This window comes from Sinocyclocheilus grahami, unplaced genomic scaffold (assembly GCF_001515645.1).
Source record: "Sinocyclocheilus grahami isolate Dianchi unplaced genomic scaffold, SAMN03320097.WGS_v1.1 scaffold207.1, whole genome shotgun sequence".
In the NCBI taxonomy this organism is placed as follows: Eukaryota; Metazoa; Chordata; class Actinopteri; order Cypriniformes; family Cyprinidae; genus Sinocyclocheilus; species Sinocyclocheilus grahami.
Window position 1 is genome coordinate 72,919 of NW_015505386.1, and position 27,610 is coordinate 100,528.

Genomic DNA, 27,610 nt, shown 5'->3' on the forward strand with positions numbered 1-27,610 from the left:
TTCACAAAACTCATTTGGAAGTGTTTTGTCTTCATTACATGTCTGAGTGCATTAAATCACACGTGCTCACGTGAGGCTGTTTTGCTCAGAGCTGTCAGCGAGCAATGGCTGAATACGGCAGCGTCTCCATTAGGCAGAAAAAACAGACTTACAGCCAAATTCCATAATTCATCGTCAAAATTACCGCCGGGCACACATGACTCCTGGAGTACAGCAGTCAGAGTAAATGTGAGCCGTCCTGCATTACTAACCGGTAATTCAAGACGGAGTAAAGATAACGCTTGGCAATCAAAAGAGTTCAAAGTCAGCATGAAACTTCACAGACACTCTGGGATCGTCTTGAGTTACTGCTCAGATGCAAGGCCAGGTGTTACTTCAACCCCATGCCATGTGGCCCAGCATGTCCATCTTAAACTTCCAGTGCAATAGAGGTTTTCTTTGGATTTTTGTATGAGATGGGAAAAATACTTGGTTCCTGCTCCTCAAGGCCTGGATGTACTTGGTATGACTGGAATGTGTACCGAAAGCCAAACCCCAGTGTTTGTTCACTGCCATGCTGATATCTGGGGTCAGTGGTCGGGATGGAGGGGTTTCAATCCTTGTGCTTTTCGGTTGTGGAGGGTTGGAGGACTGTTGGGACTGGAGGTTTGTGATGTTTTGGAGGACACATGCCCTAGGTTTTCCACGTCAGAACGCACACGCTGCCTGCGAGACCTCTCGAGTTCTTCATCCTGGGCATAAGCATCAATCAATCAGTTTAGTTTTAAGATTTTCTAGGACTTTTTTTATAGGACTAAGATTTTTTTGCTTTTTCTCATTTGATGTAGACATAAATAACCTTTCAAAAGTTTGAGGTCAGTACAATTTATTGTCTTTAAAATAAGTATTTTATGCTCACCAAGGCTGCATTTATTTGATGAAAATACAGCAAAACAGTAATAGTAAAATATTACAATTTAAAAAAAAAATTCACTATTAATATATTTTACGTAATTTATTTCTGTGATATTAGCCATTACTCCAGTCTTCAGAGTCACATGATCCATCAGAAATCATTCCAATATGCGGATTTGGTGCTCGAAACATTTCTTATTATCCATGTTGAAAACAGTTGTGCTGCTTAATATAATGCATTTTTTCAGGATTCTTTGATGAATCGAAAAACTGATTTGCAACAGAAATCTTCTGTAACATTATATATGTTTTTACTGCCGCTTCTGATCAATTTAAAGTGTCCTCACTGAATAAAAGTATTATAAAATAAAATAAAACAAAACAAAATTAAATAAAATTAAATAAATCTTACTGACCCCAAACAGGTCATTTAGAAATCTTCACTGTGATGCATACATTAACACAAGTTCACCATGTTTACATTTCAAGGTCTGTGTGATCTATGCCTGTTCACATACAGACGTCTTAAAAATACAGTAGCATTTCTACTGTAACTTCAGAGTGAAAGTGGACGTTTTTCTAAATAAATGACTTCACTAAAAAACCATCACTAACATTAAGCCTTTAAGTCTGCATGTGTATGTGAGACTTACAGTGTCTGCGGTCAGTTCCTCCTCTGTGTGCTCACTGTAATGGTTGTAAAGCTCAATGTCTGACAGAGCGCTCTCTGCCATCTCCTCTTCATAGTCGGTGTGATAGTCCGATTCATCTGTGGGAAAGATGGAGATATTTCCGACCCATTAGCCTAATGATGTTAGTACACAAATCACACAACACTAAATGACATCCAAGCAGAAGCCAAAAACAGATCAATATGCTGGGAATTTACGCCAAAAATCCCAGAAAACAACTGCCAAATGTGCTTTTAAAAGGTAAACTTATAATGTTTAACATTGATTTACCATCCACAAGAGCTGGTTTGACTGGCTCAATCCGTGAGACGATCTCAGCCAGATCAGTGAAGGAAGCATTTGGACAGGTCACCAACTGCAGAAACAACAATAAATTTAAGTGAGGTTTCAACACACATTACAATTCAATAGTGCCTCTTTCAGGTGATCCAGGCTCACATTGTTGCTCTGCGTTTTGTGGAATTCCTCTTGATGTCTGTCCTTCATCATCTTCTCCACCACACCACTCCTGCACCACACATCAAACACTGTCTTCCCATGCTGGTAGCCCACTTCCTATATGCGCACACAAACACATGAGGCCAACCAAAAACAATATAAGCGCAGAACAAAGACTGACTATTTAGAGTGTAGAAGGTAAAAGAAAGCAAAGGAGATAAAACTCACGCTGATCTCATCGAACTTGCCAAACTCAAGTGTGCGGTATCTGTCGATGGGAGGTCGGATGTATTCACAGTAGTCGCTATTCTTAACAGATTCAAGCTGTCTCACTGAACACACATAAGCCAGCCGGGCCTGGATCTCAGCCATATTCAACACCTGGAAATAATAAAAAAAAAAAAGAATAGATTTTAACATTTTCTGAAGAAAATTAGTCTGTGCATGCAAAAGTGGTTGCCACAAATGTTTTCTGTGTGATTGCTAGTTAATAACATTCTACGTATGGCTCAGGTTCCCCTTTTAATGCAAATCTATGGGATATTTTTGCTGTTTTGTTCTGTCGGGTACAAATCATAAATCCAATAGCTTAGAGTAATAACATAACTCTTCTCCATTTGCACAAGTTCATTTGATGATGCAAGTCTTGCGTCAACGTTTAATAATCACTAAAAGTTGACACTTAAGGTGCGGTCATATAAGCAAAATTTTGCAGGCAAAAAAAGGTCCATTGTCTATTGTTAATAGTGGAGTGATGTATGATGCACAGCAAATGTGGCCACACCTTTGATACAAGTACGAGCAATAGTAATGGTGATGCTTGCCTTAGAAAACACAACTAATTAAGTAAACATTACACTTGGCTAATGTCTCCCTCACCTTGACTTTCTCAGCCAGTGGGTTGAGCCGTTTCCATAGCAGCCACCAGCCAGAAAGGGCGTCCCCGTAGTTGGTGAGGTTGGTTTCATCTTGGCTGCCTACATCGATAGCAATAACCACTTTAGCACCCATGGAGCGTGCCACATCCGCTGAAACAGGAAAAGAAGACAACACCCTCAGCAACAATGAACCTCCATTATCGCAAAAAGACCAAAATTACCCAATTCTTCAGATCTGATAAACTCAGTAGACTGAGCCATAGATGGCACACTCAAGTCTGCCCACAGTCTATTCACTGAAAGTCAGATGCAAATTGCACACAAAAATGGCTCAAAGTTTCACAAAAGTTTTATTATTGGGGTTTCAACTATTTTAGAACCCTCCTCCAGACAGATCTTTCCTGTCTAAGTGGGCGGTCCTTGACCAGAATGAGCCAAATAATCTTGGTTCAGACTTTATACCATTAGTTAACTGACTACATTATTTTAGCACATTTGCATCTTCGAAATTGTGTGTTTGTCATGGTATATTGGGATTTGATTGTCAGGCGCTAAAGAGGTTTTACTGCGGGGAGCTAATGTCCTACTAAACACCTGGCAGGTTGTTGATGTAGCCTCCGTCCATGAGCAGGTGTCCATCTTTTGGATCACACAGTGGTGGCAGGTAACCAGAAAGAGACATGCTGGAACGCACATACCTCCACAGGGACCCTGAGATGGAGGGACAGGAAACGTCAGACATTTATCTTGGTTAAGCAGAGGCTCATAAATGGAGGTGGAGTATGTGACAGTACTGACCATCAGTGTGCACTCTCATTGTGGAGGCAGTGATGTCCGTGGTGATGTTGAAATATGGGATCCAGAGATCCTGTAAACAAGCCAAACACATTTAAGCTGCTAAATTTGGCTGTAGGTTGTAGCTGTAGGATTTTTTTGAGCCAAAAAGAGCCATTTTGCTACCTCTATCTGTTTGTCCTTGAAGACTGCATTAATGCTAGAGTTAAATGAAGCACCGGAAAACATTGAAGTGACAGGGTAGGTCAAGTCCAGCACTTTCTTAAACACTGATGTCATTTCCTGCAGAGGAGGAAAGGGGAACAAAGTTAGCTTTTTTGTGTCCAATTTAAGGAATAGTAAAATATGAAAAAAAAGGAAATGAAAATGAAAGGAAAATAAAAAAAGAATAGAAAAAGGAACAGAAAAGGAAAAAGGAAAAAGGAAAAAGGAAAAAGGAAAAAGGAAAAGAAATAAAAAAGAATAGGAAAAGGAATTAAAAAGACGTGATTGAATAGTAAAATATGAAAAAAAAGGAAATGAAAATGAAAGGAAAATAAAAAAAGAATAGAAAAAGGAACAGAAAAGGGAAAAGGAAAAAGGAAAAAGGAAAAGAAATAAAAAAGAATAGGAAAAGGAATTAAAAAGACGTGATGAAAAGAAAGGGAAATGTGAAAATGAATTGAAAATAGAAAAGAAAGAAATGGGTGAAGTAAATGAGCAACTGAATTAAAATGAGTGAAAAAAGACTGGAAAAAAGGATAAAGAATAGGAAAAGGGAAAGAAAATGAAAAATTTAATTAAAAAAAGAATAGGGAAAAAATAATAAAAGTAAAAGAAATAAAAAAATAAAAAAAGAATATGAATGAAGAAAAGAAAAGGAGGGGAAATCTGAAATGGAAAAAGGAACAGAGAACAATACAAAATAAATAAAAAGGAAAAAAGGATAAAGAATATCGAAAAGGGAATAGAAAAAAATGAAAAGAAAACATGTGCTTGGTTTATATTTTTTGGTAAGCACTAGATTGCATTTTAAAGTAGCACAAGGCTCATCTCAGGATTTTGAGTGTTTTACATTAGAGTGGTTTCTCACCATTGCCCACTCTCTGGCTCTGATCTTCATCCTGCTGTAACTGCGGTCCTCTGCATACAGTGCGCCCATCATGGATCCGATAGAGTTGCCGCCCACCAGATCAATGGGGATTCCCGCCTCCCTCAATGCTCGAATGATGCCTACCTGAGAACAGCCCCTGAAAGAAGGAAGATGTGAAGGGAGTGAGGGGACAAATAAACCCAGTGATACAAGGTCAATCAATACAAAACCTTTCTTGTTCTGTTCTATTGGTCCAAAAGAATTACGATGCCTAAATATGGCTTGATTAAATCGACAACTTGAAACTAGCATTGTGTTGTTCTCTTTTTGAACAGCACTATAGGGTTTTCTACCCTAAAGGAAACTGGGCTGAGTTAAAACTACGCAGAATCAAATCACATGTTACTACACAAAGGAAAGAAGGGAGAAAACGGCAACCAACCTTTAAACACCTCCTGCCAACCACGAAAAAGACAGAATAGACAAACAGAAGCTGTCAGAAAAAATTAAATTGACAGAAAGAGAGCAACAGAGGAAAGAGGTCAAACAAAGCCTGAGAGGGGGTGGTAAAGGGCTTTTAACGGAAAATGCCACAGTAGTGTCAACAAGAGTGGGAGTGAGGAACTGCATTCAAAATAGTGGAGGTGTTTTTTCTTCACTTTCATAGTTTTATTTTTGGTTTTTACAAGATGTAAAAAGTGAATACCTGGCTCCTCCGCCACCCAGCACCAGCGCAATGGCATTGCCCGTAAGAACACGGGCCAGACGTGAGAAATCAGAGTGGCGATCGGCGGATTTCTGGAACACACGCTGATACATTTCTCTCTGTAAACACAAATGACACAGAAACTTACAACAATACTATGCCAAAAATCAGGGGCTGGTTATATGCGCTTCATCACTATGTTAAGACTGTCTTAAAGGATAAGACAACGAAGCGTTTGAGAGAGGCGGGGCATAGAGGACCTACAATAATGTAACATTTCCGTCACACGCTTGAGGTATTCGGCCAATCACAATGCACTGGATAAATGAACAATACATGAACAAATGTATAATTTAAAATGTGACAGTCATTTTTTTCTTCACTCAAGTGGGTCTGCGGTGAAATGGTGTATAAAATGTAAGAAATAAATAAAATAAAATGGGGTGATACAGTTATTTCAGTGAAACCATGATGTAATATTAAGTGCTGCACCAATTTTGGCAGGCTCCTCCTTGAGAAGACCCTGCGGGGGCAGGACAGGTGAAGGTGCCTGGAGATCCAGCTCCGCATGTTGAGCCATTCGGCTGTTCCTTTTGGAGGAGGGCCGTCCTCGCGATGCAACAACACCAGCTGTTTCTGCGCTCTCACCGCACTCCCCTCTAACATACGTTCCAACTGAGAGACAAAGAGACAGACAAAGAGACGTCTGAATATCATCCTTTCAAAACTAGACAACACTCGGTCCAAATGCATTATGATAATAAAATAATTTTCTTTAATGGAACGCACTGAATGCAGACCTAATCCATAAATGTAATAGAAATATATCCATTTCTTTCAGAAGGTCATTTTGTTCTAAAGAATAATTATTGATTGGGACGGGCCGGTGTGCGTTTAAGAGAACACCCATGTCCTCTCTCAATTCTTTTCATGTGAGTACAATTACCCATTTCAGACTTGTTTAAAACATCTGAGCTTTGAGTCCCTGATTTAAAGAGCAGTGCTATAGTGGCCGTACCCATTAAAGCCTACAGGATTTATGATCAATAGGGATGTTGCTCTACCCCAGACCTCTGATCCAACTTCAAATGCACAGGCCTGACCGTCGAAACCCCTGGATATCGAAAACTGCTCTCCCTAAAAGAACGGAGTAAGTCCTGCAGTTCAACTGGAGTCCCGCCAACATGGTTTATTACTGCTTGTGATCAGAGCAGTTCAGCGGTGACTTACAGTACAGAAGAGTAGGGGTCATTTTTAGCTCAGTGTGCTATGGTTCAAACAACTTAATATTTTTTGGGCTCAACCTATAAAAGTACCTGCCATCCTGAGCGAATGATAAATTACAAGCCTCGAACCCATTTCGTTTGAGTCGGAAGAGCCTTTATATTGAAGACTTCTATTTCCAGTGGAAGTAGCCACAACTCTGAATCTTGGTTCGTGAAGTTTAGCACCAGTTCATGTAAGCGTTTTTCACTCTGTGATGATGTAACACATCATACCTCTCCCACTGCTGGATCCTGCTCTCCCAGTCCCACGATGATGATGCAATCAGCCTGTCTGATGCAGCGCTGAGTCCATGGGGTGAGTGACACATCTGTCTGATATAAGACTATGCGGTGGATGTCTTCCTGCTGACCCAGCCAACTCGACAACCTGTATTCATGCACACTGGAGCAGAGAGAGAGACTATTTTCAGCTACTTCTCATGGTATCTGCAAATAAACTGATTTGTTCCCTATATCTAAAAATGTAGATAACAAAATTGTTAAACTTATGCCATTTATAAACAAGGATTCATATAACTTTAGTTGTTAATTTATGGAAAATGTGAAGAGCTGCAGGCTTCCACACCTTTTGACCAATGGATGTCCATGACGCATCCATGACTTTTAAGCAATTGTGACTACTGGACAGAGATTTTCCAAAACATTTTAAGTAGATGCACTCAAATGTGAAATATATATGATATAAATTTCCATTATTTTCTAGATTTATTTTGTACTAAAATGACTTTTCCAATGGCTTAGAATTGTAACATTTCCTTGATTTGAGATACTATTACCTTGATTTTCCGGATTTTTTTTCGGGATGGTTTTTACTGATCTACTCTAGTTCCCTCAAGTTAACTGAGAAATTCTTCAAAGCATATGGAGTGTTTACAGTGGATAGTATCCCTGTGTGTCTGAACTTTTGAGCTGTTTTTAACATTCATAATAATAATGCTAATTATTAATTATTATAAATGTTTCTTAAGCACCAAATCAACATATTAGAATGATTTCTGAAGGATCTTGTGACACTGAAGACTGGAGTGATGCCTGCTAAAAATTCAGCTTTGCTATGACAAAAAAAGTTAATAAATAATATATTTAAAAACATAAAATAGAAACAGTTATTTTCAATTGTTATTTTAAATATACATTAACTTTTTTTTTTTTAATTGTAATAATATTTTTGATTAAATAAATGCAGCTTTAGTGAGCTTAAGAGACTCCCTTCAAAAAAAAAACCTAACCCCTAATTTTGGAATGTTAGTGTATGTAATAATGACATGCACTCTAAAACACAAATATTGCTTCATCTAACACCATGTGAAATTTAACAAAGACATTGCTATAAAGTCTGAGTTTCTAATGAGGACTAGATTTTATACAGATCCTATTTTTTGCAAATGTGTAAGCATTACTGTCTGGAGTCCTGCTCAAGCTACTGATGAATGTGTGCTGGATCCTTGTCTTGGTGGATCCATTTCTGTTAAACTGTAAAAGTTTTTAAAATTAAACTTAAACAGAAAACACCAAACTCAAACCACAACAGAAACAAACATCAGCAACAGGGAGGAAGGAAGATCTCATGCTGGGTTAGAGGGACAGGACTCATGCAGACTGTTAATTTATGGGGTTAATTGTGTTGTTCATTTCCATATCACAAAACTGCTTTCATCTCGCTCATCAAACGACTACTTTAATGTGTAACAATAAAAAAAGATGTGCGGTATTGTTTTTCAGGCAGCCAAAACACACTCTACCTAAAAATCAGCATGCATTAACAGTGAATTTACATATTCTGATAGATGGAGAGGCCACATATTCATATAAACTAATATTTGATTCCATATAAACATTGCAAGCTATTTTCTAATGACACTTTGATGCCGTACCTGTCTAAAGCAGCAGAGCCGAGGCGCTGTTTGATGATGTCACTAGTCAAGAGAAGAGTTGGGCCTGGAAGATATAAATTTGACTCAAACCTTCTTTCCAATTGTAAACCTTCTCATCTTTTTGATACAACGCCTATATAAATATAGCATCCTCACCGATAGCTAACAGCGCATGCTGAAGTTCCAGGGTGAACGCAGTCAGAGGAACCTCCTCTGATACCGGGAGCACAGTGACGGTGGCCAGATTTGAGGCAGGGTTCCCCGTGTCCCATTTACTGCCGGGTGTGTGTAGAGCTAGACTGCGAGCTGGATGTTAAAATACAGACACAAAGCAGTTGATATGCATTAGTCAATCTAGAAACCTTGGCCTTTAATGCAGGAGATGAAGACAGAACACAGAGTTTTACACACACACACACACACACACACACACCTGTCAAAGGTCCATTAACTTGCTGGAGGATCTTCTGTCCAAGCAGGTGAATGAGCCTTGTGACTACCTAATGAGATCAAATAAAGAGAACAAAACTGACTGTATACAGGTACAGAGAGCCCAGAGAAACTCTCATCACTGTAGTGCCTGGCTATAAAGCAAATGCAATGCGGCTGACATACCTGTGGGAATTTCCTCTTGATGGAACTGAGAGCGCCCTCAGGTAGTTTAGCCAGTTCTGAGTCCCGAACAGCATGAACAGTAGTTGCTCTGTTCTGATGTGTCAGAGCCTCCACCTGCATTCACACACACATACACAAAAAAATGCATGAAAACACAATGCATTCATTGACTTTGAAGCAATTACATCAGAAAAACTTCACTTGCCTAAAAATAAGTAAAAATACTACACAAAGTTTAAACAATAAATAGTTCAGTTTGAAGTAGTAAAATTACTAACTGAAACGAAAATATATTAAAAGCTTTATATATAAAAAAACAAAAACATAAAATTACTGTTCATAGAAACTCTTTTATACGGAAGTTCTAAGCGGCCATGCATTATTTTTCTTTTCCTTCTTGTTTTCTCGTTATATCGACATAACGAGAGTTGTTTTCTCGTTATAACGACTTATTTTTCTCGTTATATCGACATAACGAGAGTTGTTTTCTCGTTATAACGACTTAATTTTCTCGTTATATCGACATAACGAGAGTTGTTTTCTCGTTATAACGACTTAATTTTCTCGTTATATCGACATAACGAGAGTTGTTTTCTCGTTATAACGACTTAATTTTCTCGTTATCTCGACATAACGAGAGTTGTTTTCTCATTATAACGACTTAATTTTCTCGTTATATCGACATAACGAGAGTTGTTTTCTCGTTATAACGACTTAATTTTCTCGTTATATCGACATAACGAGAGTTGTTTTCTCATTATAACGACTTAATTTTCTTGTTATATCGACATAACGAGAGTTGTTTTCTCGTTATAACGACTTAATTTTCTCGTTATATCGACAAAGTTTTTTTTTTTTTGTACAATGATTGTTTGATCTACTGTTGTTATAGTAACAAACTCAACTTTGACACGCATCTGATGGACAGATAAACCATGCGCTCTTACTGTAGCCTAGGTCGTGGATATTTCAGCAAATTTTGCTTCGCCTAGTAATAACGTCTACAATACAAAAATAAAGGCTGATCAATCACGGTTGATATTTCCAGAGACAGTACACTAAACATGTGTTTGTGTAATTAGCATGTTTAAATGGTCAAAGCAACACCGCAAACACAGGCGGAGCGCCTTCAGGATGCAGAACTATTCTAAAATCTATTAGAGCTGCTTGGATTCAAAGTAAAGTGGACATACAGCATAGCCTACAACACCCCATCAGTTATATTCAGGTCAATAGTGCCACCTGTTGGTGCAGTTTTGTAACTTAGAGAACAACTTTTTTTATGTCGAGATCACGAGAAAATTAAGTCGTTATAACGAGAAAACAACTCTCGTTATGTCTATATAACGAGAAAATTTAGTCGTTATAACGAGAAAACAACTCTCGTTATGTCGATATAACGAGAAAATAAGTCGTTATAACGAGAAAACAAGAAGGGAAAAAAAATAATGCATGGCCGCTTAGAACTTCCCTACTTTTATTACAAAATTGTTTGTAATAAAAGTGTAATAAATCTGAAAGAAAATTAAGTAAAAAATTTTACATGAAAAGCTTAAACTAAAAAAAAATTTGAAACAATTGTTGCCTTGGCTATTGGTTGAAGTAGTATAATTACTAAAATTAAAACTGAAATAAAATAAATCAAAAGCTATATATATATAAAAAAAAAAAAAAAAATCACAAAAACATTACTAAATCTTAAACGAAAATTAAAAATGAAAACTGAAAAAAAAAAAAAAAAAAGCTAGTTCAAAATATTAATAAATAGTAATAAATAATAGTACATAAATAATACTAAAATAACACTATATGATTTTTAAAATCCTAGTCATACAACTACTTTCAGCAAGGAACATACTGAAACTTGTTATTCACCAAAAAGAAAATCATACAGGTTTAATAATGAGAGAATTATCATTTATCTCCCTATTTAAACATATATTTAGGCTATGTTACTAAGACAAGATCAGCACCAATAAAACTCCATGACGTAGATTGAGACTAAATTTGGATCTACAAATCAGGCCTTCATTCACATCACTCACGTCCATAAACAATGAACCACCACTGTTCTCCCAGCAATGTAACCATGGCATCAACATGGACAGGTATTCTTAGCAGCATAGACATCACCACAGAGACGCAAAAGGCATCAGCCAATCACAATAAAACATTATGAATGACGAGAGAGAGGGATCTCCTGGGAGATACTGAGTTTATTTTCTCTGATACACACCTGATTAGGTGACACAAATTTACTGAATACATCAACGCCTGCAAATGTCACCAAAGCTATTCTAGGAGATGCTGCACATACAATAGGGCCACTTTCTATATAGTACAAATGCAGCATTATGTAACACGGAACAATATCTGATTCATCTTTGAGTCATCATAGAAAAATCTAAAGTTATGAAAGGTTATGAAACTCGAGGTACAATCATGAAAACTGATCTCGGATGCTGACTGGTGACAATACAGCTCTTTAGAACCTTGATTAAATATAAATGCTTTTATGGTAATAAAGGAGCTAAATAGGAGAGAGATAGGAATAAGTTTGCTATGACAAGAAGTTATTGTATTACAATATATGTTGTGCAAGTGGAATAGCTCACCACTCCAATGAGATCTCCTCTACCATACTCTCCAGTCAGCTCCTTTTTCCCATCCTCCTTCATGATGACTGAACGCAGGCGGCCGCTGAGCACTATAAAAGTACTGTCAGACTTATCACCCTGCCTGAGAGAGAAAAAGAGAGAGAAAGGATGAGGTCGTATATCATAGAAGATTTATGAAATGCTGAGGAAGCTTATCTGTTTCAGCCAGAGGGGCAGAAGAGAAAAGGAAATCGCCAAGTTTATTAGATTGTATTCTGTCCAAATCTCTTACAGAGGAGGCATAGGAAAAGAGGAGAGAAAAATATCATAACAATAGAGTTCCTCTCAGGAGAGTCAAAAACTATTATTAAGGACATATTATTATATACACTACACGGCCAAAACGATGAGGACATGCAAATGACACACTAATAGGTGCTTATCGAATGTGCACTACTGTTCAAAAGTTTAAGATCAGTAAGTAAAAAAAAGAGAAAAAAAAAAGAAAGTCTCTTACATTCAGCAAGGCTGCATTAATTTGATTAAAAATACAGTAAAAGCACTTGAATTGCAAAATATTATTACAATAAAAGAACTGGTTTATATCTTTAATATATTTTAAAATCTAACTTATTACTGTGATGGCAAAGCTGAATTTTTAGCAGCCATTACTCCAGTCTTCAATGTCACATGATCCTTCAGAAAGAATTCACTTTCTTTTTTTATGGTGGAATCCATGATATTTTTCAGGATTTTTTGATGAATAGAAAATTCAAAAGAACATCATTTATTTGAAATAGAAATCTTTTATAACATAATAAACGTCTTCACTGTGACTTTTGATTAATGTCATGCATCCTTGCTAAATAAAGCATTTACAATTTCTTGAATGGTACTGTATAATTTCAAGACCAAGGGAGTAAATAAAAAGTTGGTCTTCATTGTAAGATTTTCTGCAACTGTATGCAGCTGAAATAGTACAAAATTAATACCTGCTAATTAAAAGGTTACATTTGGCCAAGTATCACACTAAGTACTTATTTATACTAATAAAGAGGTTGAAGGTTGAGAGAAAATAAACAGGGTGAAAGAAATGTAACCAGTAAATATGAGGAAATGAAGTGGACCTGTAGACAGCTCTGCCCGCCTCCACAGCCATCCAGTCAAGGGCAAAATCAATCTGTCTGACGAAAGGTGACATCCTTCTTACAACTGTATGAGCCACATTCAGCACCACCGAGGGCTCAGCTCGCATGATCCTGACAACACACACGTAAATATGGGAGCGAATCAACATGTCAGCTGGAGAACCATTAAAACCAGCAACCAGAGTGAGTTTATGTTCATTATTTGCCTGCCAATGTCAACAAGTTAAATTCTATGTATTATTCTACTGTATCTTGGTGCAGGTGATACTCATTTCACATGCACAGAAATTGGCCAATTATAAAGAAAATCATTGGACATAAAGGACTTATTACTTGTGGCCAGAAAGAATTTCTGATTAAATTCCTGCAAATTTCTTCTGTGCTTTCTATACAGCAGTCATAGAGCAATTATCTGACTGTAAGTTTTTATTTTCTATAACAGTCTATTATGGCTATATCAATTAATGGATCATTTTACATATCAGTCAGACAGACCATTTAAAAGTTTGGGGTCAGTAAGATTTAAAAAAATGTTTCAAAGAAGGCTATTATGCTGACAAAGGGTGGATTTTTTTATTATTACAATTTTAAATAACTGTTGTCTATTTTAATATGATTTGCAGTTTATCATTGTAAATCTGCAAAGCTGAATTTTCAGCTTCAATGTCTTCAGTGTCACATGATCCTTCAGAAATCATTTTAAAATGCTAATTTGGGGCTCAAAATATTTCTTATTATTTTCACAGTTGAAAACGGTTGTGCTGCTTACTATTTTATGGAAACTGTAATACATTTATTTCAGGATAATTTTTTTATAGAAAGTTCAATAGAACAGCATTTACTTGAAAAAAATCTTATTGACACCAAACTATTCAATATTAGTCTTATGTCAGATTAGAGAGAGAAATGTGGACTGAAAACCTACTCATAGAAGTGTGTTTTCGAGATGGACAGGAAGCTGCAGTCCCGATGTGCCCGTACGGAGAAGATAAGTGGCTCACCCGTCAATACGGCCAGCTGACCCACCAGCTCTCCTGGGTGAGCCACGAACAGACACGTGTCCACCTCTCGGTCAATCATCCTCTGGTGAACATGCAACGTGCCCGAGATCACAAACTGCACACTTACATCCTGAGGGACACACACCCACACACAGTCAAGCAAATCATTTAGACAGAGTAACATATTAGAAATGTCTAGCTATTCTCACTGGCTAGGTTTTAAAATCTAGTGAGCTGCCAGTTTAGACAGCATTTTTGGGCATCACAGGTCGTCGCCTGGAGCAAAAGTTGAAGTCATATTAGGCAACAATATTATGCCCCCTTCTAAGATACCTTTTCTTGAATGCATCCTTATGTAATCCTATGTTAATGCAAAGTATCCTAAATCAGTCACTATTTTGGTTAACAAATATAGGCAGCAAACAGCCATTCAGCTCACTGGGTTTTGAGCCATTTCATATGCATTTTCTGTGTGATGTCTGACCTGATCTCCTTGGCGAGCTACAATAGATCCAGCTTTAACTTGATGGAGCGTTACTCTGCCCTCCAGCAAAGTGGGGTCCTGGACACACAGAGCCCATAAAAAAAATATTCAACACAAACACATAAATCAATCCAAACATACATAAACCATGAACTCTCATCCCACTAATGGAGATGTATTTTGACCTGCAGCTGAATAATCCCCAGCAGATCCTTCTTGGCGGCCTGGAAAATGGCGCCCACTTTACTAGGAGGAACGTCAGAGTGTGGTGCATTGTCTGTGTAGTGAATCACAGCGGACGGAGTGTGCTGCATGGTCACACTCTTCTTCAAAATCGACTGAAGAACATAAAACATCATCAAGATCATTTGTTTTTTAATATGTAGAGATCTTTAGGATAAGAGAGAGATGAAATGGTGGAGGAAAAAAAAACCTTGTGAATGACAGAACTGGATGGAGGGTCATCTATGGTGACTCGGGCCCGTTCATAAGCCATGTCCAGGTCATTTCCTGCCACTCCTGCACACGAACACATAGAAACCAGATCTAGTTTGCAGACGTTAGTACTAGAGGTGTCATTTCTGTGTGGAGTGAGTAAGAGTGGATAGACAGATGGTAGGTTCTCTGTTACCTGAGCTCTCTACAGGCATCGAGACCGAGCGAGACCTCCGCGCAACTGTGGACGTGTTTTCATATGAACCAGCTTGTCCTCCATCTAAGTGATGAGACATTTATATCACTCTCTAAACAGCCATAAACATTATTCCTGTAAATCTGTATTTTGTGAAAAAAGCTCCTTCTGACTTCAGGAAAACTTTTGAAAGTAAAATCTGACAAAAACACTAGAAGCAAAAATATTCATATATAAAGTCAATATTGCAAATGAAAAGTTTTGTTTTTTGTTTACGTTTTTCTTTTTTTTACTCAGAGAAAGTCTTTTTTTAAAGGGTTCTCATCTTGGATTGTAAGATGGTGTGGTTTTTATAATGTATTTGAATGTCTGTGTTATGCTCACCAAGGCTGCATTTATTTAATCAAAAACACAGTAAAAACAGTAAGTAATATTGTGAAATATTATTGTAAAAAATATATAATATAAAATAAAAATGCTTAATTGCTTACACTTTTTCTAATATGCAGATTTAGTGCTCAAGAAACATTTATGGAGGATTTATTACTGAAATAAATTAAAGGTGACATATCATGAAAATCAAATTTTCCAGGTTTTAAGTGCTATAATCAGGTCCCCAGTGCATCTACCAACCAAGGAAACCTGAAAAAGATTAACCCAGTAACTTTGTTTTGGTAAGCCTTTTTCTGCAAGCATCTGAGAAAACGAGCGCGTCTGATTTTGCTCCCTTGGTGACGTGGCAAAGGGATCTCATTATAATATTACCGCCCCTTAATCTGCAACTTTACACCCACGGTGCCGTTATTGTGTTTTCGCAAGCGACAACGGTGTTCCAGTTCTAATGCCATGACGAAAGTTTGAGCAAAACATGCTAACTCTTCTGTCTTTGGCTGCACAGACGTGCACAGAACACGATTTAGAGTCCCAGCCTCAGAGGAGACAAGAGAGCACAGGATTAATTTATCTATTTACTGTATATTGCTGCCGCCACACAGATCTAAAATAAACATGCGGTTTATTTCCCAGCTGTTTACCTTCACAGACATAACCGACTGTTTTTGTAACTCATTTGTGTTTTTAACGTAAAGTTGTGTGTGAATGAGAACTTAGTTTAGTACTCACATGCTGTAACAGCTGCTTTCTGTTCCTGTGCTTCAGATGTGTGCACTCAGAAAACCGTATATCAGAAGTTTAAACTCATATGGTTTAAAACGCATGATTTCAGCACAATAAACATGATAATCAGAACCAAAACAGATATTTTTAGCAGGTCCGAGCTGTAATGGCGCAGCTCTATTCTGGAAAAGGGGGCGGGGAGCAGCAGCTCGTTTGCATTTAAAGAGACAGTCCCGAAAAACAGCGTGTTTCTGCTTCCACTCAAAATAGGCATTTCACAAATGATATAATAAATGATCTGTGGGGTATTTTGAGCTGAAACTTCACAGACACATTCTGGGGACACCAGAGACTTATATTACATATTTTAAAAAGGGGCATAATATGTCTCCTTTAAATTAAATATAACATATACATATATACAGTATATGTGTGTGTGTGTGTGTACACATACATGCATACATACACACACACACACACACACACACACACTTCAGAGCAATTTGTGAACTATTTGGACTCCATTAACTGCAAAGAACAAACTCAAAAGAATAGACGAAAAACAACCTGAGTCTGTCAAGTTCTCTCCGGAGCCCTGCAGGTGCTCGTCTTCTGTTTGTGTCTGCAAGTGGGGTCTGCGTGGGACTCTACTGGGACTCCCCTCAGTGAGCACACTGTTGACCGCAAACAGCGGCACTGCTTGTCTCTCCTACACAAACACAATCTTAAGAATAGACACTTACAAGCATCTAGGACACATAAAACAATTTTACTGGTCTAAAGTAACAGTCACTGACTGTATGATGTCTTTCTCCCCAGAAAGATCAACTCAAACAACTCCGAACTAGTTAAAAACCATAGACTCTTAATTACTCATAATAATGATTTGTGGGTCACTTAATTTTTGTGTTGAGGTTGATTCATTTTATTTATTTATTTACTTTTTTAGAAACTTGTAATTTCCTAAACCAAAATGACCAAACAGTTTCCAAAAAGAATATAAAGGTATCATTTAATTGGTTTTAATGACTTTGGCACTATATTTCAAGTCTTCTAAAGCCATACAAATTTTGTTCGTTTTCAACAAAGCCCCCTCCTTTGACAAGCGCAGTCTGCTCTGATTGGCCAGCTGAACCAGTGCATTGTGATTGGCCGAACACCACAAGCACGCGTCGGAAATGTAACGCCCCTTACCATAATCGCGAGCTTCAAGCTTTCGAAGTAAATATCAAGACAGTTAATAATGTCATTAGTTTTACCATCAGTTCAAGCCCGAAAGGGCAACAGAGTCGCGTGACAGACACAGTGATGATGCAGTACACAAGCCGCGGTTAAGACAGCTGACGTGCTATGATTTCTGACAGGCAGTTCACTCTCTAGAGGACGCAGTGTCTCGTTCCCTACTCAGGGAACCATGGTTACATAAGTAACCTGAGACGTTTTCAACATCCTTATTTACCATTAAACCTCAATAATTTTTACACTTAAACTCATCACTTGCTTTTTTTGAAAAACAGAACCCAGGTAAGCAGATCATCACAAAACGATAAATCAGAGAACTGCACTGAGTTTATGCTGTGTTGTCACGTAACCTTGCCTGCTGTTGGGACTAAATTGTATTTATAGCCGATGGGAGAGCACTCAAATTCACAGTACAGCCAAAAATCTTTCTTGAATCAAAAGGAAAACAACTCCCTCAGCCTGTCCGCGCTATGAGGGGAGAGTTACGTGTGTGTAGGGTTGTGCTGTGACATGCAATGATGGCTGATGGAAGATTTCTACCTACAGGGTGTTAAAATCGGTGTCCTTTAAATGAAAGCCGTGGTCTTATGATCCATGTTATTCAATCTAGCTGTGTTTTACGGCTCCAGCGCAGAAGTGATTATGCCGATGGGGGTTAACGTAGCATGAAATAACACAGAGTGTGTGTGAGGAAAGCACATATTTTAGAAGTGATAGAGTGCGTGTGTGTGTGTTCCTAAAAGTAATAATGCTGAGATGTACGCATGTACTCTTTCTCCAACCTGATTGAAAAGCTCGGTCGTCAGTCCCAGGTAGTTGTGAAGTGCCAGGAAAGTGACTCTCTGCAGACGCACCATGATTATCTAAACAGACAGAAACAAGCCACAAATTAACACTGTCATTCATGTAAATTACTATGCTTATTTCTGTAAATAACAGTATGCGGTCTCACAAATAATACGCCAGTGTCTATGCAGTAAAATGAGCCGTATCATGAAAAAAACAGGACTTTTTTTGCTCTTTTGAACTAAAGATGTTTGATATGCAATGTAGACAGTCTAACTTTTCACATCACTATGTTCCCTACACAGCCAAACTATTGATGAAGAATGTAAAATGTACAAAAATAGTCACTTTAACTGCATCAGTAACCATCAACATTACATATTATATTAATATTATTCTTTATTTACCTGTATCAGGCAATATTGGATGTTTAATTGTGCTAATTTCCTCCTATTTAACATTTAGATTACCTTTTCAGTCATCTAACGCTCGTTAAAATGTTAAAACCACTACTAATTTAATAATACTGTTAAATGCAATGTTTAGATATTAAAATGCATTTTTCATACTGTATATTATATAAAAGTTGTGATGCCTAAATTGACAAGTAACATTTAAAATGACTTTGACCACCATTTTAACTTTTCATGTTTTCTTTAGTTTTAATTAATTTATTTAATTGTATAGAATTTTGATTGTAATATTACTATCACCAATGCTAATATTAATAATAATAACAACAATCATTTATATGTAGTACTACTGAATTTTAATATAGGCCATATAACGGCTACTAGTCATAACATGAAAATAATTATTGGCTTAATTTTTCCATTTTTTTTTTTTTGGGAGCCCTAGTATTCAGTTACTTGGTAGCCCTGAAGAACTACGGTGTGTATTTTGCTTTCAAATAGAGCTTTAAAGATACATCGGGGGAAAAAAACCTTTGTGAACTTTAAAAGTGGACTTTGTAGGAAAAAAAACCTGATTTAAAATGTTTTTAAAAAGTGTAGAATATGAGCCATTACAGTGTGGTTGAGACAGATGTTCAGTAAGACAGATGTCACATTGATACAGACCTGTATGACTCTCACTAGCGTCTCTGGGTATTTCTCAAACACTGACTGGAAAGCTGAGGCAGGCAGACGCAATATGGTAGACCTGACCGCCGCACGAGCAGATACAGTTTTATAGGGAGCAGGATAACCCTGGAGGAAATGGGAACATCCAAAATTAATCTCAGTGCACTGGAGCTGGATAAGTCGTCAGGAAGGCAGACAGAGAACTTACTGTAATGATGTCTAGAATGCTGAGCAGACTGTGAACGCTGTCCCCGGGCAACACGTCCTTCACCACAGGCTCTGTGCCATCCTAAAAGACACGCATACATAAAGATAATATAACAAATTTAGGGGAGGGCACTAAGTTTAATTACTCATTTGCCATTTAGCTGACAATTCTTATTCAAAGTGACCTACAGAGAATTTATTGCAGGGACACACCAGGTGAAGTAACCAGAGGTTAATCAAGGAAATGATGGTGACTGTTCATAAATCAGCTGCTGTGGGGTTCGAACCCATAACATTTCCATTAGCAGCCCAGATCTAGAACCACTAAGATACTTAACCCAACAAAACACAATTTTATTAGTTGCCTTTTCACACTTAAAATGATACACTCACAGCCTTTTTAAACAGGGGTGTAACGGTACATGTCTTTGGTTCAGTACGCATGTGTACTGAACAAATCATTAAATTTTTTCATGAAATTCAGACAATACATGCCGTTTTGGTGTTCTTTGAGGTGGCGCAACAGATCGCTGTATAGAAGCCTCAGTTCTTACGGCAACACAGAGTGCGATCATCCCTTTTTAAAGTCTTTCTCCTTAGTCCTAAATCCATTCTTGTCCGATATTTTCGCACATTAAAAAATAAATATGACCTCACGTAGTTTCAATCACGTTTACACACTGCCTCCGAAACTTTCATCCGTCATAAAAAAATTCGGATCAGGTTCGATTTCCTGTGTTTTCGCATCCGTAGCAAGCATTTTGATAGGACAGGATGACGAACACGAAAAAAAAAACTTTAAAATGCATATGAAAATTTCAGACTCAGTGTGCAAGGACCGTTAGTCTTTACTTCTATATAATAAGTAAATAAACATGAATGAACATCTCATGCAATCGCTCAGTGTTTCAATTGCGCAAAGACGTCAATAAAACAGCTAATAAACGAAATGACACGTAGCATTTCATTTACCTCAGGTAAGTCATCGGTGTCTACAGCTCGTTATTTGCTAGAGTAATGAAGTCTCGTGAAGAGCCTTTTGAGCAATATACTTTACCTGTTAGTAATGTCTTGATTATTTAATGTATGTTTAAATAAATCTTTTTTGAAACAAGTTATGACAGCCACTGTGTAAAAGATTATATTTCAACAACAAATAGAAATTTTATCATTTAGAATTTAATTTAAAAACTGCATTATATGAAATTTACATGTTTGCATACAGATTTTTAATTTGAGATTATTATTATATTATTATTATAGTTAAAAATAAATAGTCATTTAATTTTGGGCTCTGTTGTTAACTGTAACCTTAATGTAAAATGGTTCCATATAGTTCAGAGCGGAAGCTGAGGTAGATCTTTATCCCTAAGAACATTTTAATTGTAATTGAATTTATTTAAAGAAAAAGTTATTTGTTCAGTAAACCGTTGTTTAATTAAATTTTTTTTTAAAAAGTTTAGTTTTTTCCTCCTGCTGTACAGAAACCATAACAAACCGTCATGTCAAAACCGAGATACCTATGGCTTACCAAACCGGCATGTTTGTGTAACGTTACATATATACACACTGTTGTGCTCATAAGTTTACATACCCCTTGCAGAATGTGCAAAATGTTAATAATTTAAACAAAATAAGACGGATCATGAAAATTGCATGTTATTTTTTATTTAGTACTGTCCTGAATAAGCTATTTCACATAACAGATGTTTACATATACTCCACAAGACAAAATAATAACTGAACTTATAAAAATGACCCCATTCAAAATCGTAATACTAGGTGTCATTTCCTGGATGATCCACGACTGTTTTCATATTTTGTCAAGTCAAGTCAAGTCACCTTTATTTATATAGCGCTTTTAACAATACAGATTGTGTCAAAGCAACTGAACAGCATTAATTAGGAAAATAGTGCGTCAATAATGCAAAATGACAATCGTAAACACTCATTTTTCAGTTAAAGACAGTTCATCATTCAATTCAGTGATGTCTCATCCAGCTCAGTTCAGTTTAAATAGTATCTTTGCAATCAAGTCAACGATATCGCTGGAAATGAAGTGTGAAAGTTGTTCATGAGTCCCTTGTTGGTCCTGAGCAGTTCAACTGCTTGCTGTTCTACAGAAAAATCCTCCAGCTCCTGCACATTCTTTGGTTTTCTAGCATCTTCTGCATATTTGAACCCTTTCCAACATTGACTGCTCAGGACCAGCGAGGGACTCATGAACAACTATCAAAAAATATAAAAACAGTCGTGGATCATCCAGGAAATGACACACAGGATTAAGATTAAACTTTTGAATGGGGTCCTTTTTATAAATTCAGTTATTATTTTGTCTTGTGGAGTAAATGTAAACATCTGTTATGTGAAATAGCTTATTCAGGACAGTACTAAATAAAAAAATAACATGCTCACTATTATTTTGTTTCATTAACATTTTGCACACTTTGCAAGGGGTATGTAAACTTATGAGCACAACTGTATTTGTATGTATGTATATATATATATATATATATATATATATATATATATATATATATATATATATATACACACACTAATTATTCAGTATAATTTTAGATATAATTTACACATAAATATAAAGACTTCATATTTCATAGTTAAAAGTGGTGCTCACTTCCTCAGACTTACAAGTAAGAAACGTTTCTTATCCTAGGGTTAAATGTAGCCGTAACTGAGATTAACTAATAAGTAACCCGTAGTAAAGCGTAGTGTGCAAATTGTCATGTGCATGGGGTTGATGAGTGAGTCAACTGACATTCTCTAAACAACTGGCTGTAATGATGGATTACTTCTAAAGGCACTTTCTCAAGCTCATCCTTACAATCTCATGAATGCAAAGCTCCAGCCTTCCATCCTGAACCACATAAATGCTGTTGTCATCATCCCCGGGCTTGAACAGCCCTTCTCCCTCCTGCAGCTCCACAAACACCATGTGCCGACACAGCTCCAAAAACAAAGGCTTCTCAAAATGTCCAAGTACCCTGAAACGGATCAACATTCGACTTTAGATGAACACCAGACATTTCATTAGGCTGAAAAAGTATCAGCATGCAGTTCAGCTGCGATCATGTGACCCACAGGGTCAGAGTTGTTCACCTGACGTTCTTGAGCATGTAGAGCACCTCTGAGGGCAGGTTTGAGTTCTGCACGTCAAATTCAGTGAGATCCGCCTCCAGGAGAGAGGGAGGGGGTTCTTTGGGCTGCAAAGTGGGCGGCTCCTTCCTGATCCGCAAGATCCTGCATGACATTCAAGATTTTTTTATTTGTCACATACATGGTTATATAGAGAATATATGACCAGCAGTGAAATGTAAGTCAGGTCCGCTCCATGGACAGTGCAATTATTAAAGAATACAAACACAAGAAAATTATATATAAATATAGGTATGGAAAAAGTCAGATAAAAAAATAAGAATAAAAATAGAATGCGCAGGACAGTATACTGTAGACTTAATAAATATTTAGATGAGCAGGAATGTACAAGAGAAGAATGTGCAAACAGGTTGTACAGGGCATCAAAGCAGGAGTCAAATAAGAAGCACTGATCAGACAGCTCCTGACTTAAACTGTGTGGGCGATTAAACGAGATGCCATATGTTCTGTAAAAATTACAGAGAAGCTAAACATACCTGCGTGCTATACTAAGAACTTTAGGCCTCTTCCGAGAGCGCTGCTTAGACACCAAAGAGGAGGATGGTGTCGAGGACAAGGTCTGGACCTGAAAGATAGAAATAGAAAAATCAAGTGGAGGATGGAGAGCAAATAAAAATATCAGGCTGTTAGTCATACAGGTGCCACACATACAGGACAGCCATATGCCACTTAGAACACTCTATGCTGCCCTCCAGTGGAGGAAGACTGAAGTTTCAGCTGATGTCAGGTTTAATTACACCTATAAATGAATACTGAAGCAAGTCTCTACAGAGTCAGAGTCTGAACACTCACAAATAGACTGCTGTGAATGTGATTATTAATCACCAGCTAAAACAGGGTGCAAATCACAGGTAAGCAAATGGATTTCAGTGAGACGTGACCCACCTTTCTCATGATTTTCCTGCCGTAAAAGAGCACTTTATCTCTTTTTCTGAAGCGATAGCGAGGAACACCAGCCTGTTGATCTTAAAACACACACAAGCAAATAAATAAAGAATAGTAGTACGCTAGACATACACATTCAAAAGTTTAATGGTCAGTGAGATTTTTGTAAAGAATTTAACACTATTATTTAACTATTTTCAACATTGATAATAATATAATACAGAAATAAACAGCATTTTAGCATTTAAATCAGCACATTGATTTCTGAAAGATCATGTGACACTAAAGACTGGTGTAATGGCTGGTGAAAATTCAACTTTACCATCACAGGAATACATTCTATTTTACAATATATTAAAATTGAAAGTTTTTTAACAAAAAATTATAATATTCCACAATATTACAGTTTTACTGTATTTTTGATTAAATCAAATGCAGACTTGGTGAGCATCTATCAAAAAAAAAAGTGAAAAAAAAAAAAGTACTGACTTCCAACATTTTTTACGGTATGACCATACCTGAGCAGCAATGTAAAAACAACATGATACTCAAACAAGTATGCAGTTCTTTGGACTTAAACTCTAATAACAGTGTGAAATAATCTGTTTTGGGCACAGAAGTGACACATACTTGCCAGTTTATATCTGTGGTAGAGGAAAAGCACTGAGATTCCTATTAGACACATAGCCACCACGGCACCGATCAATACACCCGTGAGCTTGAACAGACAAAAGGCACAGAAATGTAAGATAAGGGAATTTATGTGATATTGCAGGAAAACTGATAAATAATATCCTCTACTACTGAACTTTTGATTTCACTCTTATCAAAATATGTTTTCAGTAACAGAGCAAATAATATTGGCAAAAATGCTGCAAGAAATAATCATCTCATTAAAATGGGTGTATCGTTAAACCCAAACATGATTAAACATCTGTAACTTGTTACATAATCTGCACAGCTGATCTGAGCGAGCCCGATTCAGTCCCCTTGCACTGGAAACTAATGTGGGAAAAGACAGCTTTCCAGAGTAAAGGCCTGTTGTTCACACTGAGAACGATAACAATATGGTTTTAAAAACGGTTCTAAATTTAAAAGGACAACTGATTAAAGATAAAAACATTGACAGCCAATCAGAATCCACCTGACTTTAAAGCGCTTGAGCATTTAAAGCGGCAGACAACAAAACTGCAGCATTTGCTTATAATAAACAGAACATGACCATGCGCTGGTGTGGACGCTATATAGTTATTGTTCTTGGTGTGAACAGGTCTTCACCCAAAAATTCTGTCATTAATTACTCACCCTCATGTCGTTCCAAACCCGTAAGACTTTCGCTCATCTTCAGAACACAAATTAAGATACTTTTGATGAAGTCCGAGAGCTTTCTGATCCTCCATATACAGCAAGGGTACCACCACGGTCAAGGCACAGAAAGGTAGTAAGGACATCGTTAAAGTAGTCCATGTGACATCAGTGGTTCAACCGTAATTTTATGAAGCTGTTGAAGCTGGTGTGCAAAGAAAACAAAAATAACGACTTTATTCAACCATTTCTTCTCTTCCGGGTAGGGCTGCTCCCTAATAGTCGACGAGACGAGGCTTGGTTGACCGAAATTTTATTAGTCGCAGAAACAAAAAAATTCCACACGAAGTGCATGGCGAAGTCACGCAGTCCGTGATGGACAGATCGTTAACTGCTGGTCTATGTGGTAATACAACGGGCAGGACATCCAAAAACTCATTATTCATCGACCTCAAATATGGCTTTTCATCTGAAAGATGTACTGTTTGTAGTAGCAACTTTACATGGCCGCTCAATATAATGTTAACCTAGAAAAATGTGCGCTATTGAAGAGTCTGTGTGGAGTGTGGAAGCTGAACAGTAGCGCTCACTGCAGGACAGTTGGAGGCGCTGATGCGGTCACTTGCTCTTAAAATACTCCATAATTTTTGGTCATACAGAAAAAAGTAATACATTTTTCGAATCTATAAAGACTCTACGTTTATTTGTGTGCACTCACAATAACAATAAAACGTTGCGCTTATGTAAAATAATGAAAGCAAACAGGATGCGCTTTCTGCCGTCTCGGTCTCTATGAACCCAAGCACATCACTTTGAAACTCTGTGTATACTTGCCTTCACAGACATTAAAAATATATCTATAGTGAGTGAAATGTTTACTTCTAAATGAAACAATTCAAATAGAATACAAATATTCTCAGATTATGTAATCCATATGAAACATGCATAAAGGCGCCTCACTACTGTGGAGATGACGAGTTAAGTGTCGCCGACTTCATCTCTTAAGTCGAAAAAAAAGAAAGCAATTATTTAAACGTTAATGCAGTCTACTTTTTTTTCCCTGACACATTCATAATTATTATATCTGCCGGTGCGCTGTGGCAAGCTTGAATGCTTATTAGGATATGTAGGCAATTAAAGGCTCATTATTATGATTTATATGGTTTATTAATAAACGTGCGACTATAGTCGACCAGAAAAACCTTTAGTAGAGGGTAGCCCTACTTCCGGGTCAGTAAACCGCCATTCACAAGAGTACCACAACGCATGCCATGTCAGTTCCATTGCTGTCAATGGAGGGTCAGAAAGCTCACAGATTTAATCAAAAATATCTTAACTTGTGTTCTGAAGATGAATGAAGGTCTTATGGGTTTGGAACGACATGAGGGTGAGACAGAATTTTCATTTTTGGGTGAACTATCCCTTTACTTCAGAGAACATATTGGTGAGTTTCTGTACCATGGTGGTCTGCATCCTCTCCTCCACAAACTGCTGCAGGCGGGAACGAATTTCACTCCCAATAGCCTGAGGAAATACACACCAATATACAAACAAACAGTCACTCACAAGCATGTCTATGTTTTGGTTTGAAAATAAAAAAACTCTGGGTAAAACACCCTTTTATATTTGAATTTATAATTTATTTACATTTATTCCACAGAACAATACAATTTGATTTTTTTTAAAACAGCTCATGTGGGGTTTCTTTGAAATCTTTGTTTATTTTTTTAATTCAGACTTAGAAGTTGAGCTCAAACGAGACTCAAAGAGGACGGTGCTTGCTCAGCTACTTCCAGTCTTGCACAAAAACACAAAAGCATTATCCCTTGCAAAAAAAAAAAAAAGAGGGGGGGATCTATCTGCTCAACCATTAATCCAACATTCCTCGTCAAAACTGAAAACACTGATTACTTATTCATCCATTGACTCAAACGCATAACAAACCAGCTGCAACAAAAAATGACGTAAATTTGAGACAGTGAGATGCATGATACTTACAGGATACATGCACTGATCTTCATTCTTATTCTCACTCTCTGCCATTTCTAAAAACACAAAATCACTCAGTTTATGGAGAATGCATTTAGTTGTATGAATTTTTTTTAAATGACAGATTGAAAGCAGGAAAACAGTCAAAAAGTCTAAACTTTTAGGAGTAAAGTGTTGACAGACGAACTTCTGTTTTTGTTGCGCTTAATCCTATGGAAAAGCAAGCATGCCAGTTAAATATGAAGCTGTGTTTACATTTACATTTAATCATTTAGCAGACGCTTTTATCCAAAGCGACTTACAAAACACACACACAAAGAAAAAATGTAGATAGAATAGAACAATAGAAAGCTAGTGTTTGTTTTTTGTTGTTTTAAAAAAAAAAGAAAAAAAAAAGAAGATAAATATAGATGAAGTAGAATTAAAATAGAATAGAAAGTGCTAGAGTTAGAGGGTCAAATAAAGGTGGAACAGATGTGTTTTGTGTTCTTTTCGGTTCATTAAAGATTAATCTTGCAGCGGCATTTTGGATTCATTATAGAGGTTTGATAGAAGTGGCTGGAAGACCTTCCAATAGTCCAGCCTGGATAGAACAAGAGCTTGAACAAGGAGTTGTGTTGCTTGTTCTGAAAGAAAGGGCCGGATCTTCCTAATGTTGTATAAAGCAAATCTGCAGGACCGGGCAGTTTTAGCAATGTGGTCTGAGAAAT

At 37.1% G+C, this 27,610-nt stretch overlaps 1 protein-coding gene across 1 annotated transcript in view; it reads right to left on the reverse strand.

Annotated features, from left to right (window-relative positions):
• Positions 1-242: 242 nt before the first annotated feature.
• Positions 243-27,610, reverse strand: part of LOC107595665 (patatin-like phospholipase domain-containing protein 7) — a 28,320-nt gene continuing 952 nt past the window's right edge. The window contains exons 2-36 of the mRNA XM_016286141.1: positions 26,910-26,956; positions 26,370-26,435; positions 24,237-24,324; positions 23,607-23,686; positions 23,198-23,286; positions 22,665-22,805; positions 22,390-22,549; positions 19,546-19,626; positions 19,335-19,463; positions 18,252-18,332; positions 16,795-16,936; positions 15,112-15,195; positions 14,914-14,999; positions 14,666-14,818; positions 14,481-14,558; positions 13,921-14,126; positions 12,975-13,106; positions 11,866-11,989; positions 9,251-9,364; positions 9,069-9,135; positions 8,792-8,941; positions 8,636-8,699; positions 6,975-7,143; positions 5,968-6,150; positions 5,476-5,594; positions 4,770-4,926; positions 3,863-3,979; positions 3,701-3,770; positions 3,497-3,613; positions 2,904-3,052; positions 2,253-2,405; positions 2,025-2,141; positions 1,857-1,941; positions 1,548-1,663; positions 243-731 (exon numbers count right to left, since the gene is read on the reverse strand). Of these exons, the coding sequence (XP_016141627.1) occupies positions 570-731; positions 1,548-1,663; positions 1,857-1,941; positions 2,025-2,141; positions 2,253-2,405; positions 2,904-3,052; positions 3,497-3,613; positions 3,701-3,770; positions 3,863-3,979; positions 4,770-4,926; positions 5,476-5,594; positions 5,968-6,150; positions 6,975-7,143; positions 8,636-8,699; positions 8,792-8,941; positions 9,069-9,135; positions 9,251-9,364; positions 11,866-11,989; positions 12,975-13,106; positions 13,921-14,126; positions 14,481-14,558; positions 14,666-14,818; positions 14,914-14,999; positions 15,112-15,195; positions 16,795-16,936; positions 18,252-18,332; positions 19,335-19,463; positions 19,546-19,626; positions 22,390-22,549; positions 22,665-22,805; positions 23,198-23,286; positions 23,607-23,686; positions 24,237-24,324; positions 26,370-26,435; positions 26,910-26,954 (4,074 nt within the window). The 5' untranslated portion in view covers positions 26,955-26,956 and the 3' untranslated portion in view covers positions 243-569. The remainder of the gene's footprint in view (positions 732-1,547; positions 1,664-1,856; positions 1,942-2,024; positions 2,142-2,252; positions 2,406-2,903; positions 3,053-3,496; positions 3,614-3,700; positions 3,771-3,862; positions 3,980-4,769; positions 4,927-5,475; positions 5,595-5,967; positions 6,151-6,974; positions 7,144-8,635; positions 8,700-8,791; positions 8,942-9,068; positions 9,136-9,250; positions 9,365-11,865; positions 11,990-12,974; positions 13,107-13,920; positions 14,127-14,480; positions 14,559-14,665; positions 14,819-14,913; positions 15,000-15,111; positions 15,196-16,794; positions 16,937-18,251; positions 18,333-19,334; positions 19,464-19,545; positions 19,627-22,389; positions 22,550-22,664; positions 22,806-23,197; positions 23,287-23,606; positions 23,687-24,236; positions 24,325-26,369; positions 26,436-26,909; positions 26,957-27,610) is intronic.